Here is a 14,831-nt window from a genome sequence, read left to right on the forward strand (position 1 = left end):
AGGTGGAGTATAGTGGGAAGCAGGCGGAGGAAAAAGAATGAAGAGGAGAGCCAAACTCCCCAGAGTCCTTGAGCCAAATACCTTCCATGCTCCTGTCATGAGGATCACAGCACTGGGGGAAGGCGGAGATGAAACTTGCTCAGTGAGTAACAGCCTGCCACTCTTCGATCAGGGGAACTTTGGTGGACAGGCTGTCAGTCTGTGCCCCCCACCCCCAGCTCTGCAGCTTCCAGTGATTTCCTTTCTCTATTGGATTTCTCTGGCTCCTTGCCTCCAGGATGCTGGGGGCACTGTGCAGGGAACTTTGAATCAAGAACAGAAGAATAGAACATCAGAGCATCAGTGATGCCCCCAGGGTTATCCCCACAGCTCCTCCAGGCCAGGATCCAGCCTTTTTTTGGGGGGGTGGCAGAGAGGTTCAGGGAAGGAGAGGTAACTGTCTTCCATAATGTCATCTTCACTTTTAATTTCCTGTACCAACCTAAGCAATTTGGGACCTTTAAAAATCTAATCAGAATTTTTGTTGCTATTCATTATTAGGAAATTTACTAGCATTGAAGTAATTATTAGACATTTCACCAGTGCATGGGGCCATGGTGGGAAGGGAAGAGCTGAAGGGGAGGGATGAGAGGAAGACAGAGGATGATGAGAAGGAGGGCCCTCCATGTAAGACCCCAAGGATCAATTCAACCAGGATTTTCTGATTCCTACCACAGGCCAGTTTTGAGCTTGTCTATGCTGTGGGAGAGTTGGAGCTAATATGGCTCTTGCTCTTGGGGATCTCATAAGCTCTCTAATTTAGGGGGACACTAAGGAAGAGAAGACCCAGGCAAGTCCTACCTTCAGGTCTCTGGATGTCCCTAAGAATAGAAGATTCTCTGACAGTTCCAGAGCTGGAAGGGACCAAAGTGACCATCTAGTCTAACCATTCTCATTTCACAGGTGAAGGAACTTAGGCCAGTGAGGTCAAGTGATTTATCCAAGGCCACATAGGTAGCAAGCATTAGATGTAGGATTTGAACTCAGGGATTCTGCCCCAATTGCCTAGAGTCAATACTCTTTCCATTACACCATGCTGTTTCTTTAATTAGCAAACAAGTGTAGTGGCAATCATATTGGCATACCCAGGATGGCTGTTAGCACAGGTTCTTAGATTTGCTTTACTAGGAAAGATAGCTGTTTAAGGGGTCAACAATCTTTTTAAATTACATTCATTAGTTCAAGGGGAGAGTCAGCACCTTGAACTTTAGAGAAAATACAAACAGAAAATACAACAGAGAGAGAAAGACCAACAGACAGGGCTCTGACTGCCTGAATCAACTATATACTTTACATACATCCCTGGATCAAGAGAGCCTTTACATCTGAGCAGTCAGGGAGCTCTGAACATGCAGTCACTCAGAATCTCAACCAGGAAATCACAAGATCCTTCTTATAAGCAAGCCCCCAAAGCAAAATACCAACTCAGAGTATATATACACTTCTCAGAGTCAGAAGGCATCACAACCCTTGAGACTCAATGCCTAATTAGAAATTAGCAAAAGGTGCCAAAGCCTTCCTACAAGCAAACCTCCCCTAAGCAAGCTTCCCTTAATGGGCTCCAGGTGAGGCCTATTAATGGGCAGGGAAGATCTTAAATTCCATTAACATTACAACCAGCTGCATCATTGCTTTGGTGGACTTACAGCAATGTGAGTACTTCCCCTGCTGGTGAAAAAGGAAGCCCCCTCCATGCTTTCTTGGGCAGTTAAGTGGCATAGTGGGTAGAGTGCCAGGCCTAGAGTACTGAGTTCAAATTTGATGTCAGACACGTACTAGCTGTGTGACCCTGGGCAACTCACTTAAGCCTATTTGCCTCAGTATTTTCATCTGTAAAATGAACTGGAGAAGGAAATGACAAACCACTCTAGAATCTCTGCCAAGAAAACCCCAAATGGAGTCAGACATGAATGAAAAACACCTAAACCACAACAAAACCATGCTTTCTCATCATGCATAATTCTTGTCCGAGGTTTCCCACGAATTCCATATAGAGAATCAACTCAATGAACTGAAGATTTTCCTCTTGTTCTTTTACTATCTGAGGGTACCATGGTAGTTAAGAGCTGGTAATTCTATAGCTTTGAAGTTTGTAAAACACTTTACATGTGTTAACTCATCTGATTCTCACAAGTACCCTGAGAGATAGGTGCTATTATTATCCCCATTTTACAGAGGAGGAGCTGAGTAATTTGCCAAGGGTCACAAAGCTACTGAGTGTCTGAGGCTAAGATATAACTCAGGTCTCTCTGATTCTAAGACCTGTGCTTTGTTCACTGAAGTACTTAGCTTCTTTTAACATTTGGCTTGATCATCTGCCATCTTCTATTCCCACTACACAATCTGTCCACATCTTTTTTCAAGTATGTCCTTGATTTCATACCACTGTGGCACAAAAGAGTGAGGTCCCCAGATCAGTAAACCTTCATGGAGTAGGTCACAATTGGGACAGGCCGTGAATAACAGGTAAATTTGGAGTGGAGGGGAAAGGCATCAAAGGTAGGGAAAGCAGCATAAGAAAAGGGGTACAGATGGGGAACAAACATGGCACTGGTTTCACACTGTAGGAGCCAGTAGGGATAAGCCAGAGAGCATCCAATCTACATCTCCCTACCCATATTACAGATGAGGAAACTGAGGTCTATGTCCCAGGGACAGTGAAGAGACTGACCTGGATGGAACAAAGACTTATGTAAGAGAGCAGTGCATAGATAGGGCAGGGTTAGATGGTGGAGGGCCTTGAATATCGTGCTACAAAATCTAGGCTTCATGCAGTAGGCAGCGGGGAGTTCTCTTAGGTTCTTGAGCTAGGAAGGGGAACCCCACATAATGCTGAAGCCCTGGGAAGTTACCTTGGATGGTAATCCTTCCCTAAGGGCACAGTAGTATGGCATGTTAGACTTGAAGTCAATAAGATTTATCTTCCTGTGTTTGTTGGGAGTGTGGGCTGAGAGGTTGTGATATCTGCTTCCATTTGCAGGGTTTTCAGGGAATAGCTGGTGCCAGAGGCATCAATGGGGAGAAGGGCCCCCCTGGAGACGTGGGACCCACGGTGAGTATAGAGCTGACAAACCGCCAGGCTTTTGAGGCAGGGGGCTGGGGCTTGAAAGAGTGGAATGGTGTGGATGTTGTTGATATTCTGTGGATTCACCTCCTTTAGTGGGTTGTAGAAAAGAGATATGTGAAGCAATTTTTGGAAAAAAGAATCCTATTTTTATGACCTAGGCTATTTCTCTTTAAAATAAAAATTTTGGGGGGGGTAAAGAAAAACATTAGTACCCTACCTCCTATATAGCTGTCAACAAAAGCTTAGAATTGTATATGCTAGATTTATTTAAAGAGGAACAGACCTGGATAAGTTGGGCTCAGTCCTTGGATTTAGAACAATGATGATACGTCAGAAAAATCTACTGCTGCTCTGTATCTTGTGGCTGGACACAGGGGGCTGGGAGAAAGGGCCCTTTGGCTTTCCCTCTTGGATTGGAATGCTGAATTGCTCTTCCCAAGTCCTGGTCCCCTGCAGCAGTCCCCAGTTACCCATGCTGTGCAGGCATCAGAGGCCCCTAGCTCATGCAGTAAATGCCCAGCAGGGAGAGGAGATTTTGCCTGGAGTTAGTAGCTTGTCCAATCCTGGCAAAGTGTCGTGTGAATGACATCGCTCCTTCCCAAAGAGGACCTCTGGAGGCTGGCTTCTCTCTGGACACCCCCAGGTGAAGCAGAGGGTAGTTTACACAGAAATGAACTCTTGAGCCTGGGGTTTACAAGAACCAGTGTGTCCTACATGCGAAGCGCTGACATTGAGTACCCAGTGGGAAAAGTAAATGCCAGAATGTCAGCAGTGCCCCTAAAACTTTGAATGATAACTGGGGAAGGGGGGCAGAAGGCAGGGGAGGCCAGATAATCTGAGGAAGTTGTGCCATCCTTCTCATTGTTCTCTCTGAAGGTTAGGAATGTTGATAGTTATCCCTGACCACCCTTCACAACCAGCCCATTTACTCAATAAACATAGTTTAAGTGCCCCTCAGGACCTGGTGTTCAGGGCTCTGGGAGATAAAAAGATCAGACAGAAGTGAATGTTTGTAAATTTTTTTTGAAGCTGTTTGTATTTCTAGCCTGTACAACATGGAGGCACTAAGTCCTTAAATTGATTCCCATCTGCATGACATAGGACAGCCTTTTCTTTGTCTTAAGTTGATTTCTTTCAAATTCACAGAAAGGCCCCTCATTCTGTTATATGAAAGTGAAGGAACAGGATTATGATCACCCTTTCATGTCCTCTCTCAGCTTCTCTCCTTCCACCTTGAAGAGGGTCTCCTCTTTCAAGATTTCCCCATGCTGTTTGCTTGTCTTGCTTCCAGAAAGAAAATTCAACTACTTTCTGCCAATCAGGCATTTCCTGAAATCTTGAATTAGGCCAGAAGGCTTATTCAGGCCAAGGCAGGGACAGCAGCCAGAATGAGTGTACAGTATTACATATTCCAAACCTCTCTCTGTGTATCTGTGCTCAAATATCTATCCACACAGCTGCCCCCTTATTTGAATGCTGCAAACCTGTCCTCACATCCCCATGCATATCTGCGAAGTCCACATCCAAACATAAGGCACAGTAGGTTGCATATTCCCAGCTTCTCTCTCTGTTTATACACTCACAAGAGCAAACACAGGAATGCTTGTGAGCAATGCTCACATTCTCCAAGCCTTTTGCTATGTGCTTGCCTGCATTCTCATTTTCATTCTGTCTCTATCTGTCTGTCTCATCCCATTCCCACCCAGGAAGCGTTAGACTGAACTTAAAGAGACAGGACCAGCAAGCACCAGATAAAGGGTTCCTGGATAAGGGACCCTAAGCAGGGGGCTTTCACATCCTACAAAGAGCAAGGACTTCGGGTTAATTGAGGATGCCTTGGTATTAGCCAGGGCCACAGTTGCAGTCACCCTGAGTGAGATTCAGACCCCAGACATCCTCAGCTGAGTTTTCTTCTTCCTTCCTTTCAGATTCCTGAGAATTCTGATAATCATGTGTGTCTTTCTTTCCTTCCTTCCTGTTCAGGGACTTCCTGGGCCCAAAGGAGAGCGAGGAGAGAAGGTAAGGCCTTTCACTGTGCTGTTCCATTTCTGGTCAGCAAGCCTGCAAAAGGATACGCCCACCTTGCAATCCAGATTTCTTTCGTGTTCTCAGGGCATGCAGGATCATGCAATGTCCACCATTATTATTAGTAGTAGCAGTAATCATAACAACAATAATAAAGCACTGTACAGTTTACAGAGCAGTTTATAAAACACTTTACAATTTACAAAGCACTTTACCTACATCATCTTGTTTATGCCTACCAGACACCAGAGATCTATGAGACAGGAAGTGCTAGTGTCCTTATGCCCATTTTATGGATGAGGAAACTAAAGCCTGGAAAGGGAGAGTGATTTGCCAAGAGTCACATAATTAGTAAGAATAAAAGCTTAGGCTTTTTGGCTTTATGTCCAGTGCTCTCAGACCATGCTGCTGCTCACCCCAGACTTCCATGTGTAATGTACACCATGTAATAACAGAAAGGTAGTTATTTTCTGTTTACTTCTGCCATTCCTAACACAGCCTATAGCACTGCCCATTTTAAACTTTCATGGCTCACTAACTTAGCCTAACTTTCAAATTCTCTGCAGATTAAATTCCTATTATGCTGTTGTGCCTTATAAAAATAATGTTTGCTTCTTAGGGAGAACCTCAGTCCCTTGCCACCATTTACCAGTTGGTCAGCCAGGCTTGTGAGCAGTTGATTCAGAGTGAGTAATAATAACAGAACAACCACAAATCACATTCATATCCTGCTTTAAGTTTTGCAAAGCCTTTATGTGATCTTATTTGATTCTCACAACAACGCTATAAAGTAGATACTGTTATTATCCACATTTTACAGTTTTGGAAGCTGAGATAAACTAGTTAGATGATTTTCCTAGGATCATACACTAGTAACTTGTACCCATTTGGGGACCTTCTTCTCAAAGTTCCAAATGATTAGGGGATGACTGAGTCAGGGCGGGTCTCAGTGACAGTTCCCTTAGGGAAGTCACATTCTTTGGACAAGTAGGACCTGAAACCTTCTCCTGCCCAGGATAGGACAATGGCAAAAGTATGAAGTGAAATCCTATGAGACACTTCTTTCTGACCTCATCTCCTTTGCATCCTACCCTGTAGCCACCCAAACTAAAGAGCCATACCTTTGCCCAGTTCTCAACACATTTGCCTTTTTTTTTTTTTTAAAGCAATCGGGGTTAAGTAACTTGCTCAAGGTTACATGGCCAGTTATTTCCGGGTGTGGTGCTGAGTATCTGAACCCAGACTTGATCCAGGTCATCCCGACACTGGAGCCGATGCTCTTACTGAGCCACCTGGCTGACCCTAAGCAATTGGGGTTAAGTAACTTGCTCAAGGTTACACGGCCAGGTGTTTCTGGGTGGGTGCTAAGTGTCTGAGCCCGGGATTCGATCTCCAGGTCTTCTCAACACTGGAGCCAGTGCTCTCACTCGCTGTGCCACCTGGCCGCCCCTAACACATTTGCCTTTATATAGTGCCTCCATCCAAATGAATAAAAAGGCTCTCCCTTCAGTTGTGCTCTCCCTTTCCCATAAGGCAACAGGGTTCAGAGAGAATTGTTCTCCTGTTATGGATGGGGAAACTAAGGCCCAGAGGGATTTGAGGGATTGGTTTTATAGTGATAGAACATAATCCCAGAGATCCCAATTCCCATCCCACCTCCCTCCTTCCTAGATTTCCCTACTCTGTAGCCTTGTTCCCCATTCCTCCCCAACAGCTTTCCCTGGGACCCCCCAGTCTATAGGTTCTTTTTCTTCTAGTCCTCTCTGAAGAATGAAAGTGACCAAATGCCTTTCTCTTCTCCTTCCCTAGCTCATGTGTTGAAATTTGATCCATTCCTTCATGAGAACACCAGACCACCAGTGCCTGTCTGGGAGGAGGAGGTGAAGTCCAGAGAACCAGGCTTACCTGGTCTTCCTAGTCTTCCTGGCCAAAAAGGAGACAGAGGAGAGGGTGGATTCCCTGGAGAGCCTGGGAGAGAGGGCTACCCAGGTATTTTAGCCTGCATATTCTTTATGGAAGAGGTCAGAGAGTTTATGGGTTATTTATCTGCTCAGAGGATTAAGGACTTGATTTGGTTGAAATTATAGAAATTAAATCTGCTTATGAGAAGAAAAACTTTTTTAACAATTAGAACTATCCATGAATGTAATTGGCTATCTCAGTAGAGAGTGGCTGACCCTCCACTAGAAATCTTTGAGCAAAGATTGGATGATCACTAATTGTGCCAGGTGGATTATATCATCCCTGAAAGTCCCTTCAACCCAGACATTCTGTGAGTGAGCGATAGACACTGCACCAGGCACCAGGATCTTCAGGATAAAATCCCTGCCTTCAGTGCGCTTGTATCCGAGTTGATATCAGGATTGGAATGGGACATGGTGGGACTTCTTTCCCTGGGAACATGAAAGAGGAAATAAAAGTCATGGAATATTAGAGCAGGAGGGGACCCCAGAGACCATCAAACCTAGACCTCTCATTTTGCAATTGAAGAAACTATAGCCCAGAGAAGGATCTTGCTTACCCCAAGGCCACACAGTTTATTGGTAGCAGAGATTAAGCATCTTCTAACACCCAGTTCAGTGCACTTTCTCTATCATACTATGCTTTATTGCCTTTTACTTAGCCCTGACTGAGGAATGTGAGGGGGTGAAGTTGGGGGGGTGGGGGTTGATGGGGAAAGACAGGTTATAGGAGAATCTGAATCTGCCCATTGCTGGTCCCTGCACTAAGTCCTTACCAGCCCACCAACTGGTACCATTGACAGATAGGGCTGCCCCTGCCTTGACCATTGCAGAAACTGTCACATCTGGCTACTGCCTCCCCAGTCAGCTTGTTGCATGGTAGCCCTTTAGAGAACTAAGTCCCTTTTTTACTCTGGGCCAGACCTTAGAGGCAGCTGCATTTCTGGGAGGAGGGGGGGGGGGGGGCTCATCAAGGAGGTTTGGTGGAGATGACCTTGGCAGGTGTCCGTCCTCCTGATTGGCTGGTGGCCACGGCAGCCAGCTTTCAATGCAGACGGAGGGTCGGAGATCAGATGCTGAGATGGATAGAGATGCCGATTCCAAGAGACACAAGCGATGAGATTAGGGCTGGAAACCTTGCAGGGGGTGGGGAGAGCGAAAACAAAGAAGATGAGAAAAAAGGTATAAAGCTAGCCAAGGACAGACTTTGAACCTGAATATCTTTTTGTAGGACTGTTTGCAGGGAAGGTTGTTATTTTTTCTCTCCCTCTGTCTTGTGCAGGAGTTCAGGTCTGTAGTTTAATTGGCAGGATTCAGCTTAGACATCACAGGGCAACTAGGATCTGTCACTGTCGCTGGGGAAAGCCAGTGTTACACCATTCCTGCCTTTTTTATACTTGTACTATCACCTTCAACCTCTTTCTCTTGCACTACCCCCTTCTCACAGCTGTTCTCCCCTGTTCCTGAAAAAAACAGCTGGAGGGAGCAGATATTAGGCAGCTGCCTATAACAAAGGTGGGAGGAGGCAGCAACCCCCGCAATCCTGGTGCTTATTACTGGCAGAATCTGGGGGTGGGGAGAGGAGGCCCTGTGTCAGATAGAAATCAATGCAGTGAAGAGTGTTTGATCAAGAGCTGAGATGACTATAGACCCCAGGGGACTTTCATCCCTGTCACTAGCTTGTACCATTAAGAAGCAAAAGGAGGCTGAGGCTAGCTAGATGAGGATAAGGTGCCCCTCATTTTAAGCAAACTCAGTGGCTCAAAATCTGAAATAAAACAGCTCAGCAAGAAGATAATTATTAGATTTATAAAATTATTCACTCCAGGATTCCCCTGGTGTATATGAAATAGGATTTAATTACACAAATTAGATTTCCACAGCTTTTAAGAAATTAATTGGCAAACCTATGTGTTCAGGGAAGACAAAACTCTGAATCTTTCCCCAAGAGCCCCATGAACCCCACATCTTGCCTTTCAGGCTTTCCTGTGTAACTGGAGCTCAGAGTTTTGTATGTAGGGCTAAGGGCTATATAAGGCATTTCTGGTCATTCTGGTCCAAAGTCTAACTTTCTCAAGCTATCTCTGATGGATGGTGCTTAGCACTGGGGATGGGGCTTCATCCTGTTCCTTTCTCTCTCTGTTGAGATGCAGGCAGAGCACAAGTTACAGAGAGACTTCTGAGCACCCAGCCTCTGCCATACAGCAGCTTTGAGGAAAGCCAGTTTCAGTACAGATAGGGATCCTGGGGCACCTTGTTGCCCTCTGGTCTCAGTCACCCTCGTATCCCACTCCTTATCTCACTAAATAGACCATAAGCTCCCTAACATCAGTCTGTCACTCTCTTTATTAGACCTGAAGGTCTCATCCCACATAAGTCCAAGAGACCCCCAAAGATAACTCTCACTTCAAACTAAAAGTTCACTGAGGATATGAGCCATCCCCCTCCCCCCCCAACACATTTCATTAGAGTAGAGGCCCTGTGTGTGTGGGATGTTGCCTGGAGAGTCCAAGAGGTAAGTTTAATCATCAATTTAATCTTTGGAGCGGTGGGGACTGAATGTTTCAGGCTCTGACTTTTCTCCCAGGGCATCCCAAGCTGAGTCTATTGTCCAGCAATCCCCATCCATTCTGAAACAAGTGAAAATCCCCAGCCTGGACTTCTCCATGGACTAAGAACCAAATTCTCACTTGTTTCCAACTGATTCTTTCCTAATAGGTGGACTGGGAGCCAAAGGGCAAAAGAATAATCCAGGTCTATCAGTACAAGTCCCTCCTGGATTCCATGGACGGACAGGTAAAAATGCTTCTCCTCTGGGATCATTAACATGACAGACTCCTTCAGAAGCTGAGGGGTGTGAACAGCCATGGCTAGCTCACATTGACACTGCACTGTCTAGTTCCAATGCTCTCTCTCTCAACCCAGCAGTGACCTATCTCCCACTGATTCCTAGCCTCACCAACCCTCATCTCATCTTTTAAGCTATATCTCTGATCTCATCCTCCTACAAAAATCCTTCCTATGTTGGCCTGGAAAAGGTTTTATATTAATCTTACTTACTTCAGCTGTACATATAAATACAACAGGATTCAGCCTGGTAGGTCTAACAATTTCGTCAGTTAATTCATCAATATAGGACTATAAGCTCCATCTCCTGGTTGGTTTTTTTTTTTTTTTGGCTCTTATCAACTACCAGTTGAGTGCCAGACACCTCACAGACACTTAGCAAATTAAAGGGCTTAGTCTGTTGATGAATGAATGAACCAATAAATTTCTGAACTTTCTGATACTGCTTTATTCTAGGCCAATCAGGAGAAGATCTGCAGGAAAAATTGGGATCTCAGGCTTCTCCAGGACAAGGTGACCCCTCCAGGTTTTCAGAGGTTGCAAGCCAAACTGGAAAGTCTGACCTCTCAGGGGACTGTGAACCCTCAGGATGTCTCCTGGAGAGTCCAAGAGGTGAGTTAAGTCATCAATTTAATCTTTGGAGGGGTGGGGACTGAATGTTTCAGGCTTTGACTTTTCTCCCAGGGCATCCCAAGCTGAGTCTATTGTCCAGCAATCCCCACCCATTCTGAAGCAACTTGTCTTCTTGGAACTTTCAGCTTGGTTGCTCTAGGAGAGTACCTGGCTGGTGAATCTAGCTGAACCAGGAGAGCTGGCCAACCTTTTGGTCATCTGCAATCCACCTAGCCTCCCTTCCACTAACCAAGACTATTGAGAAAGCCAATGTCTGATATTCCAAGGAGAAAACATCAGGAGGGAGATTAATGTGAGTCCCTATAAGTCCAAAGAGCGATCAACCTTGAACAAAAGGAATAGTAGGAAGAAGTCCGATGGGGGCACTAACTACTATTCGTACAAACTTTCTTTAGTCATAAGACCTACATTACAGTTAAGCTTATAACTCTTTCTAGCTAGGTGATAGCAAACAAATTATTTTACCCCTCAGAGTTTGGCTTCCTCCTCTACAAAAGAGAAATAAAATTTGTACTGCTTACCTCTCACGGCTGCTATAAAGAAAATACTGGAAATATTTAATAATTAAATAATTGAAAATACTGGAAGGAATGAAGAAAGAGGAGCTGGATTCAAATCCTGGCTCTGTTACTAACTGAGTGACTTTAGGCAGGTTATTAAACCTTTCTTGGCCTTATCTAAAAATGAGAGGGTTGAAGTGGATAGCTTCTAAGGTCCTTTCCAGCTCTGAAAGCAGGATCCCTATAGAAATGTACCTTATTGTTGTTATTATTATTATTATTATTGCTATCTACTTCCTGCACAAAGTTCCTTAGCTCTACTCCCTTCCCTTAATTTATTCATGGGAATTTGGTTGTCTGGACAGCTAGGTGGTGCTGGGGATAGAGTCCCAGTCCTGGAGTCAGGAGGACTCATCTTCAAATCTAGCCTCAGACAGTATTAGCTGTGTGACCCTGGGCAAGTCACTTAACCCTGTTTGCCTTGGTTTCCTCATCCGTGAAATGAAGCGAGAAGGAAATGGCAAACCACTCCAGTATCTCTGCCAAGAAAACCCCAAATGGGGTCATGAAGAGTTGGACACAACTGAAACGTGACTGAACAATAACAAAATTTAGTTCCTCTTTCCCTTCTTTTTAAAGTTAGGGTACTATGGTTGTGGAGTACCACACACGATATTGTACTTGGTTCCTATGTTGGCTAGTTGTATTGACCTCCCCCCATTTTGTATTGCTTGTTATAAGGTGTGACTCATTAGAAAAAGGACAAGGACAGGGAGTAGAAAGGGGGAAATACATTGAGAAGTGCAGTTGATATGAGAATAAAAACATTAATAAGCAATTTTCAGGAATGAGTAGGAAAAGACATTGCAGGGAGGTGCAATGGTGTTCTGATCTACTCAGATTTAGTACTTCTGCCCATAATAATCCTGCTCCTTCCATTTTCAGATGTTGACCTGATCCCCTGATCCTGGCAGAAGGACGGACCCTGAGCAGGTTCTCAGTGACCCATGATCTGGCTCCTGCTTGGCCTGTTTCTTTATCCACCTTTGTCCCTTCTCAGCTACGTAGCCTATTCCACATGATACATTTTTCTCCACAGCTGTTTGATGCATCTAGATGTATGGGGTATTTGATGGTTTGATGACAGCTGTTGGGGGGAATCTGGAGAGGTTGGGAGAATGCCACGAGGAGTCTGCAGATGGAAGGAGAGGTGGAAGGTACAGAGTCAACGAGAATTGTTCCTTTCTCCTTCACCCTGCAGCTTTAAGGAGAATTCCTAGTGCTAGTTATAGAAAAGAAGGGGTGTGAGTGGAGAGAGCCCTGTTCCAGGTTTGCCTTCTATGACAGTCTTACAACATTCCTGCAATTGTATCCTGTCCCTTGTTCTCAGAGATTGCCTTCAGAAATCTGTTCTTAGCTTCTGTTGGCTCTGGGATTGGGCAAAAATCCAGTCTCTGTTACTTGTTGTGTTCAGTTTCAGTTATTTTCTTTGAAAGACCTCATTGCCCTGTGCTACACATCTTATGGTCAGTAACATTACTTTGAGCCCACTGAAATGGCTGGATGATCAGAGGAAAAGGAAGGGGTTAGGATACTTTGGCAATGGGAGTGTGGGAGACTTTCATGGGATGTTAGGGTAAGGCTGGCAGGTTAAGCATCTTGACGTGTAATTGGTTTATTTGTAATCAAGCTATGTAAGAACTTAAGGAACACTCTATGTGTGAAAAAGTATATATTAAAAACTATATGATTTCAACTCATGAAGAAAATACCTTTATACTTGACCTCCAGCTAAAGAGCTATGTGACCACTGATAATTCTGTCTCTCTTCCACAGCTGCTTTTATCTGCAAACCCCTTCCTCCTCTTCTGTCTTAGAAGGTGTCAACCCTTGTGTTGGCCTTCAGCCTGGCCAACTTCAACAGTCTACCTGGTACTTTAGGGGCAAGCCCTTGAATACCTGATTTTAATAGGCAGTTCTGATCTAACAGAGAGATCACTGACCTAGGAACAAAGAAATGTAAGATTTTGATACTAGATCTTCTATTAATGAGCTGTGTGACCTTGGGCAAACTACTGTCCCTCAGAAAGTCTCATTTTCCTCACCTCTAACATGAGGGACCCATATCCTAAATTGGTGGTATCACACTCAAGTCAAAATGGATATGTGTTCCTTATATACACATAAGGATCCCTGTAGGCTGCGTATGGACTTAGAAAGCCACATATTAACATTATCTATGTTCTATTGTACTTTTGTTTAGTTAAGTAAATATCTTTCAATTATAGCTTAATCTGGTTCAGGACTGTTGCAGGCAGCAGATGTGTATTTGACAACTATGCCCTAAATAAACATCAAGGGCACTTCTAGTTCTAAAACGCCATGATTCTATAACCTACAACCAGAAGTTTCAAGGCCTGTTGTCAGGCTGATTTTGGAAAAATGAAGCCTCTGTGTGTGTGTGTGTGTGTGTGTGTGATAACCTATATAAGTAACATTAAAGTCAGTGGGGCATAGTGGACAGAGTTCTGGGCTTGGGAGTTTGGAAGACCTCCTCTCTCTCACTCCTACTAGCTGTGTCACTCTGGGCAAGTCACAGCCTCTCTGAGCCTCAGTTCCCTCATCTGTAAAGTGGGGAGGCTGGGCCAGATGACTTGTAAGGTCTCTTCCAGTTTTAAAGTTATTGTCCTACAATCTTCCTTATCCATAAGTATGAAGAGTAAATTCTCTCTTTACTATGGGAAAGAGAACAATCTCTGGTCTTGACTAATTTTATTCAGCCAGTACTGCAGCAGGACATCCCTGCTGCCCTCCAGACGCACAGTGCCTCACACATAGATGCTTAATAAGCATTTATAGGTATGGTCTGGGGGGAGAGGGAAGGAGGGGAACAAGTATTTGTTAAGTAGCTCTAATGTACTAGGCACTGTGTTCAAGGATTTAACAAATATTATCTTGTTAGATCCTCACAACAACCCTGGGAGGTAGGTGCTGCGATGATCCCCATTTTATAGTTGAGAAGACTGGGCAGGCAGAAGGTAAGTGACCTGCCCTGGGTCACACAGCTTGTAAATGTTTGAGTCTAGATTTGAACTCAGGTCTTCTTGACTTGGTAGTGCTCTATCCACCAGGCCACCCATCTGCCTCACAAGCACAGTCATGCATACTTTCAAAAAGTGAGTGGCCCTTTCTTCGGAAGTTTCCTCTCAATAATCAACAGGTATTTATTAGATACTTGCTAAGGTTCTGAATTAGATACTAGAGATACAAAAACAAAAAAAGGGAAAAAAATCTGCCGCCAGGGAGTTTACATTCTATTCTCTCTCTCCCTGGACTCTTTACATTGTAGAAGGTTAAATAATTTTGATTTTAATCCATGTTTGGTGAAGAGTGAACTCTCACTCCATTCTCCCTCCATTCCTCCAGGTTGTCTGAAGGGAGGGAGGCTGGAGTGACCGGAAGGGCTCACTTCCCCATTCAAATGGAGGATACTTCTTGAAATGGATCTGCATCTAGCAAAGTAAAAAAATCTATTGTTATTCTCTTCTTGTCCTGGAACGGTTCCAGGTCAAAGGAGGCTCAGCAGGTAAAATGAGGACAGGAAGGAGAAAGAATTAAAAAAAAAAAAAAAAGAAAGAGGAAGCTGAAGCAGGCAAACTGCTCCTGAGTGATTGTACAAGCCCAAGTCGCCTGGGGAGATCAGGAGCACACCCTCCTCATGTCCTCTGCCTGCTTGGCTGTGTTTCTTGTCCCCCCCCC

At 44.5% G+C, this 14,831-nt stretch overlaps 1 protein-coding gene across 1 annotated transcript in view; it reads left to right on the top strand.

Moving 5' to 3' along the window:
- COL20A1 (collagen type XX alpha 1 chain) overlaps window positions 1–12,841 on the top strand; it is a 114,169-nt gene extending 101,328 nt beyond the window's left edge. The window contains exons 37-44 of the mRNA XM_069072596.1: window positions 1–7; window positions 3,020–3,091; window positions 5,090–5,125; window positions 5,751–5,817; window positions 6,941–7,120; window positions 9,811–9,888; window positions 10,396–10,551; window positions 12,018–12,841. The exon at window positions 1–7 is cut by the window's left edge and continues 56 nt beyond it. Coding sequence (XP_068928697.1) covers window positions 1–7; window positions 3,020–3,091; window positions 5,090–5,125; window positions 5,751–5,817; window positions 6,941–7,120; window positions 9,811–9,888; window positions 10,396–10,551; window positions 12,018–12,037 — 616 coding nt within the window. The 3' untranslated portion in view covers window positions 12,038–12,841. The remainder of the gene's footprint in view (window positions 8–3,019; window positions 3,092–5,089; window positions 5,126–5,750; window positions 5,818–6,940; window positions 7,121–9,810; window positions 9,889–10,395; window positions 10,552–12,017) is intronic.
- The last annotated feature ends 1,990 nt before the right edge of the window (window positions 12,842–14,831 follow it).

Source organism: Petaurus breviceps, unplaced genomic scaffold, assembly GCF_028583685.1.
Source record: "Petaurus breviceps papuanus isolate PSGF00001 unplaced genomic scaffold, PetGlider_PUasm1.0 90847, whole genome shotgun sequence".
In the NCBI taxonomy this organism is placed as follows: Eukaryota; Metazoa; Chordata; class Mammalia; order Diprotodontia; family Petauridae; genus Petaurus; species Petaurus breviceps.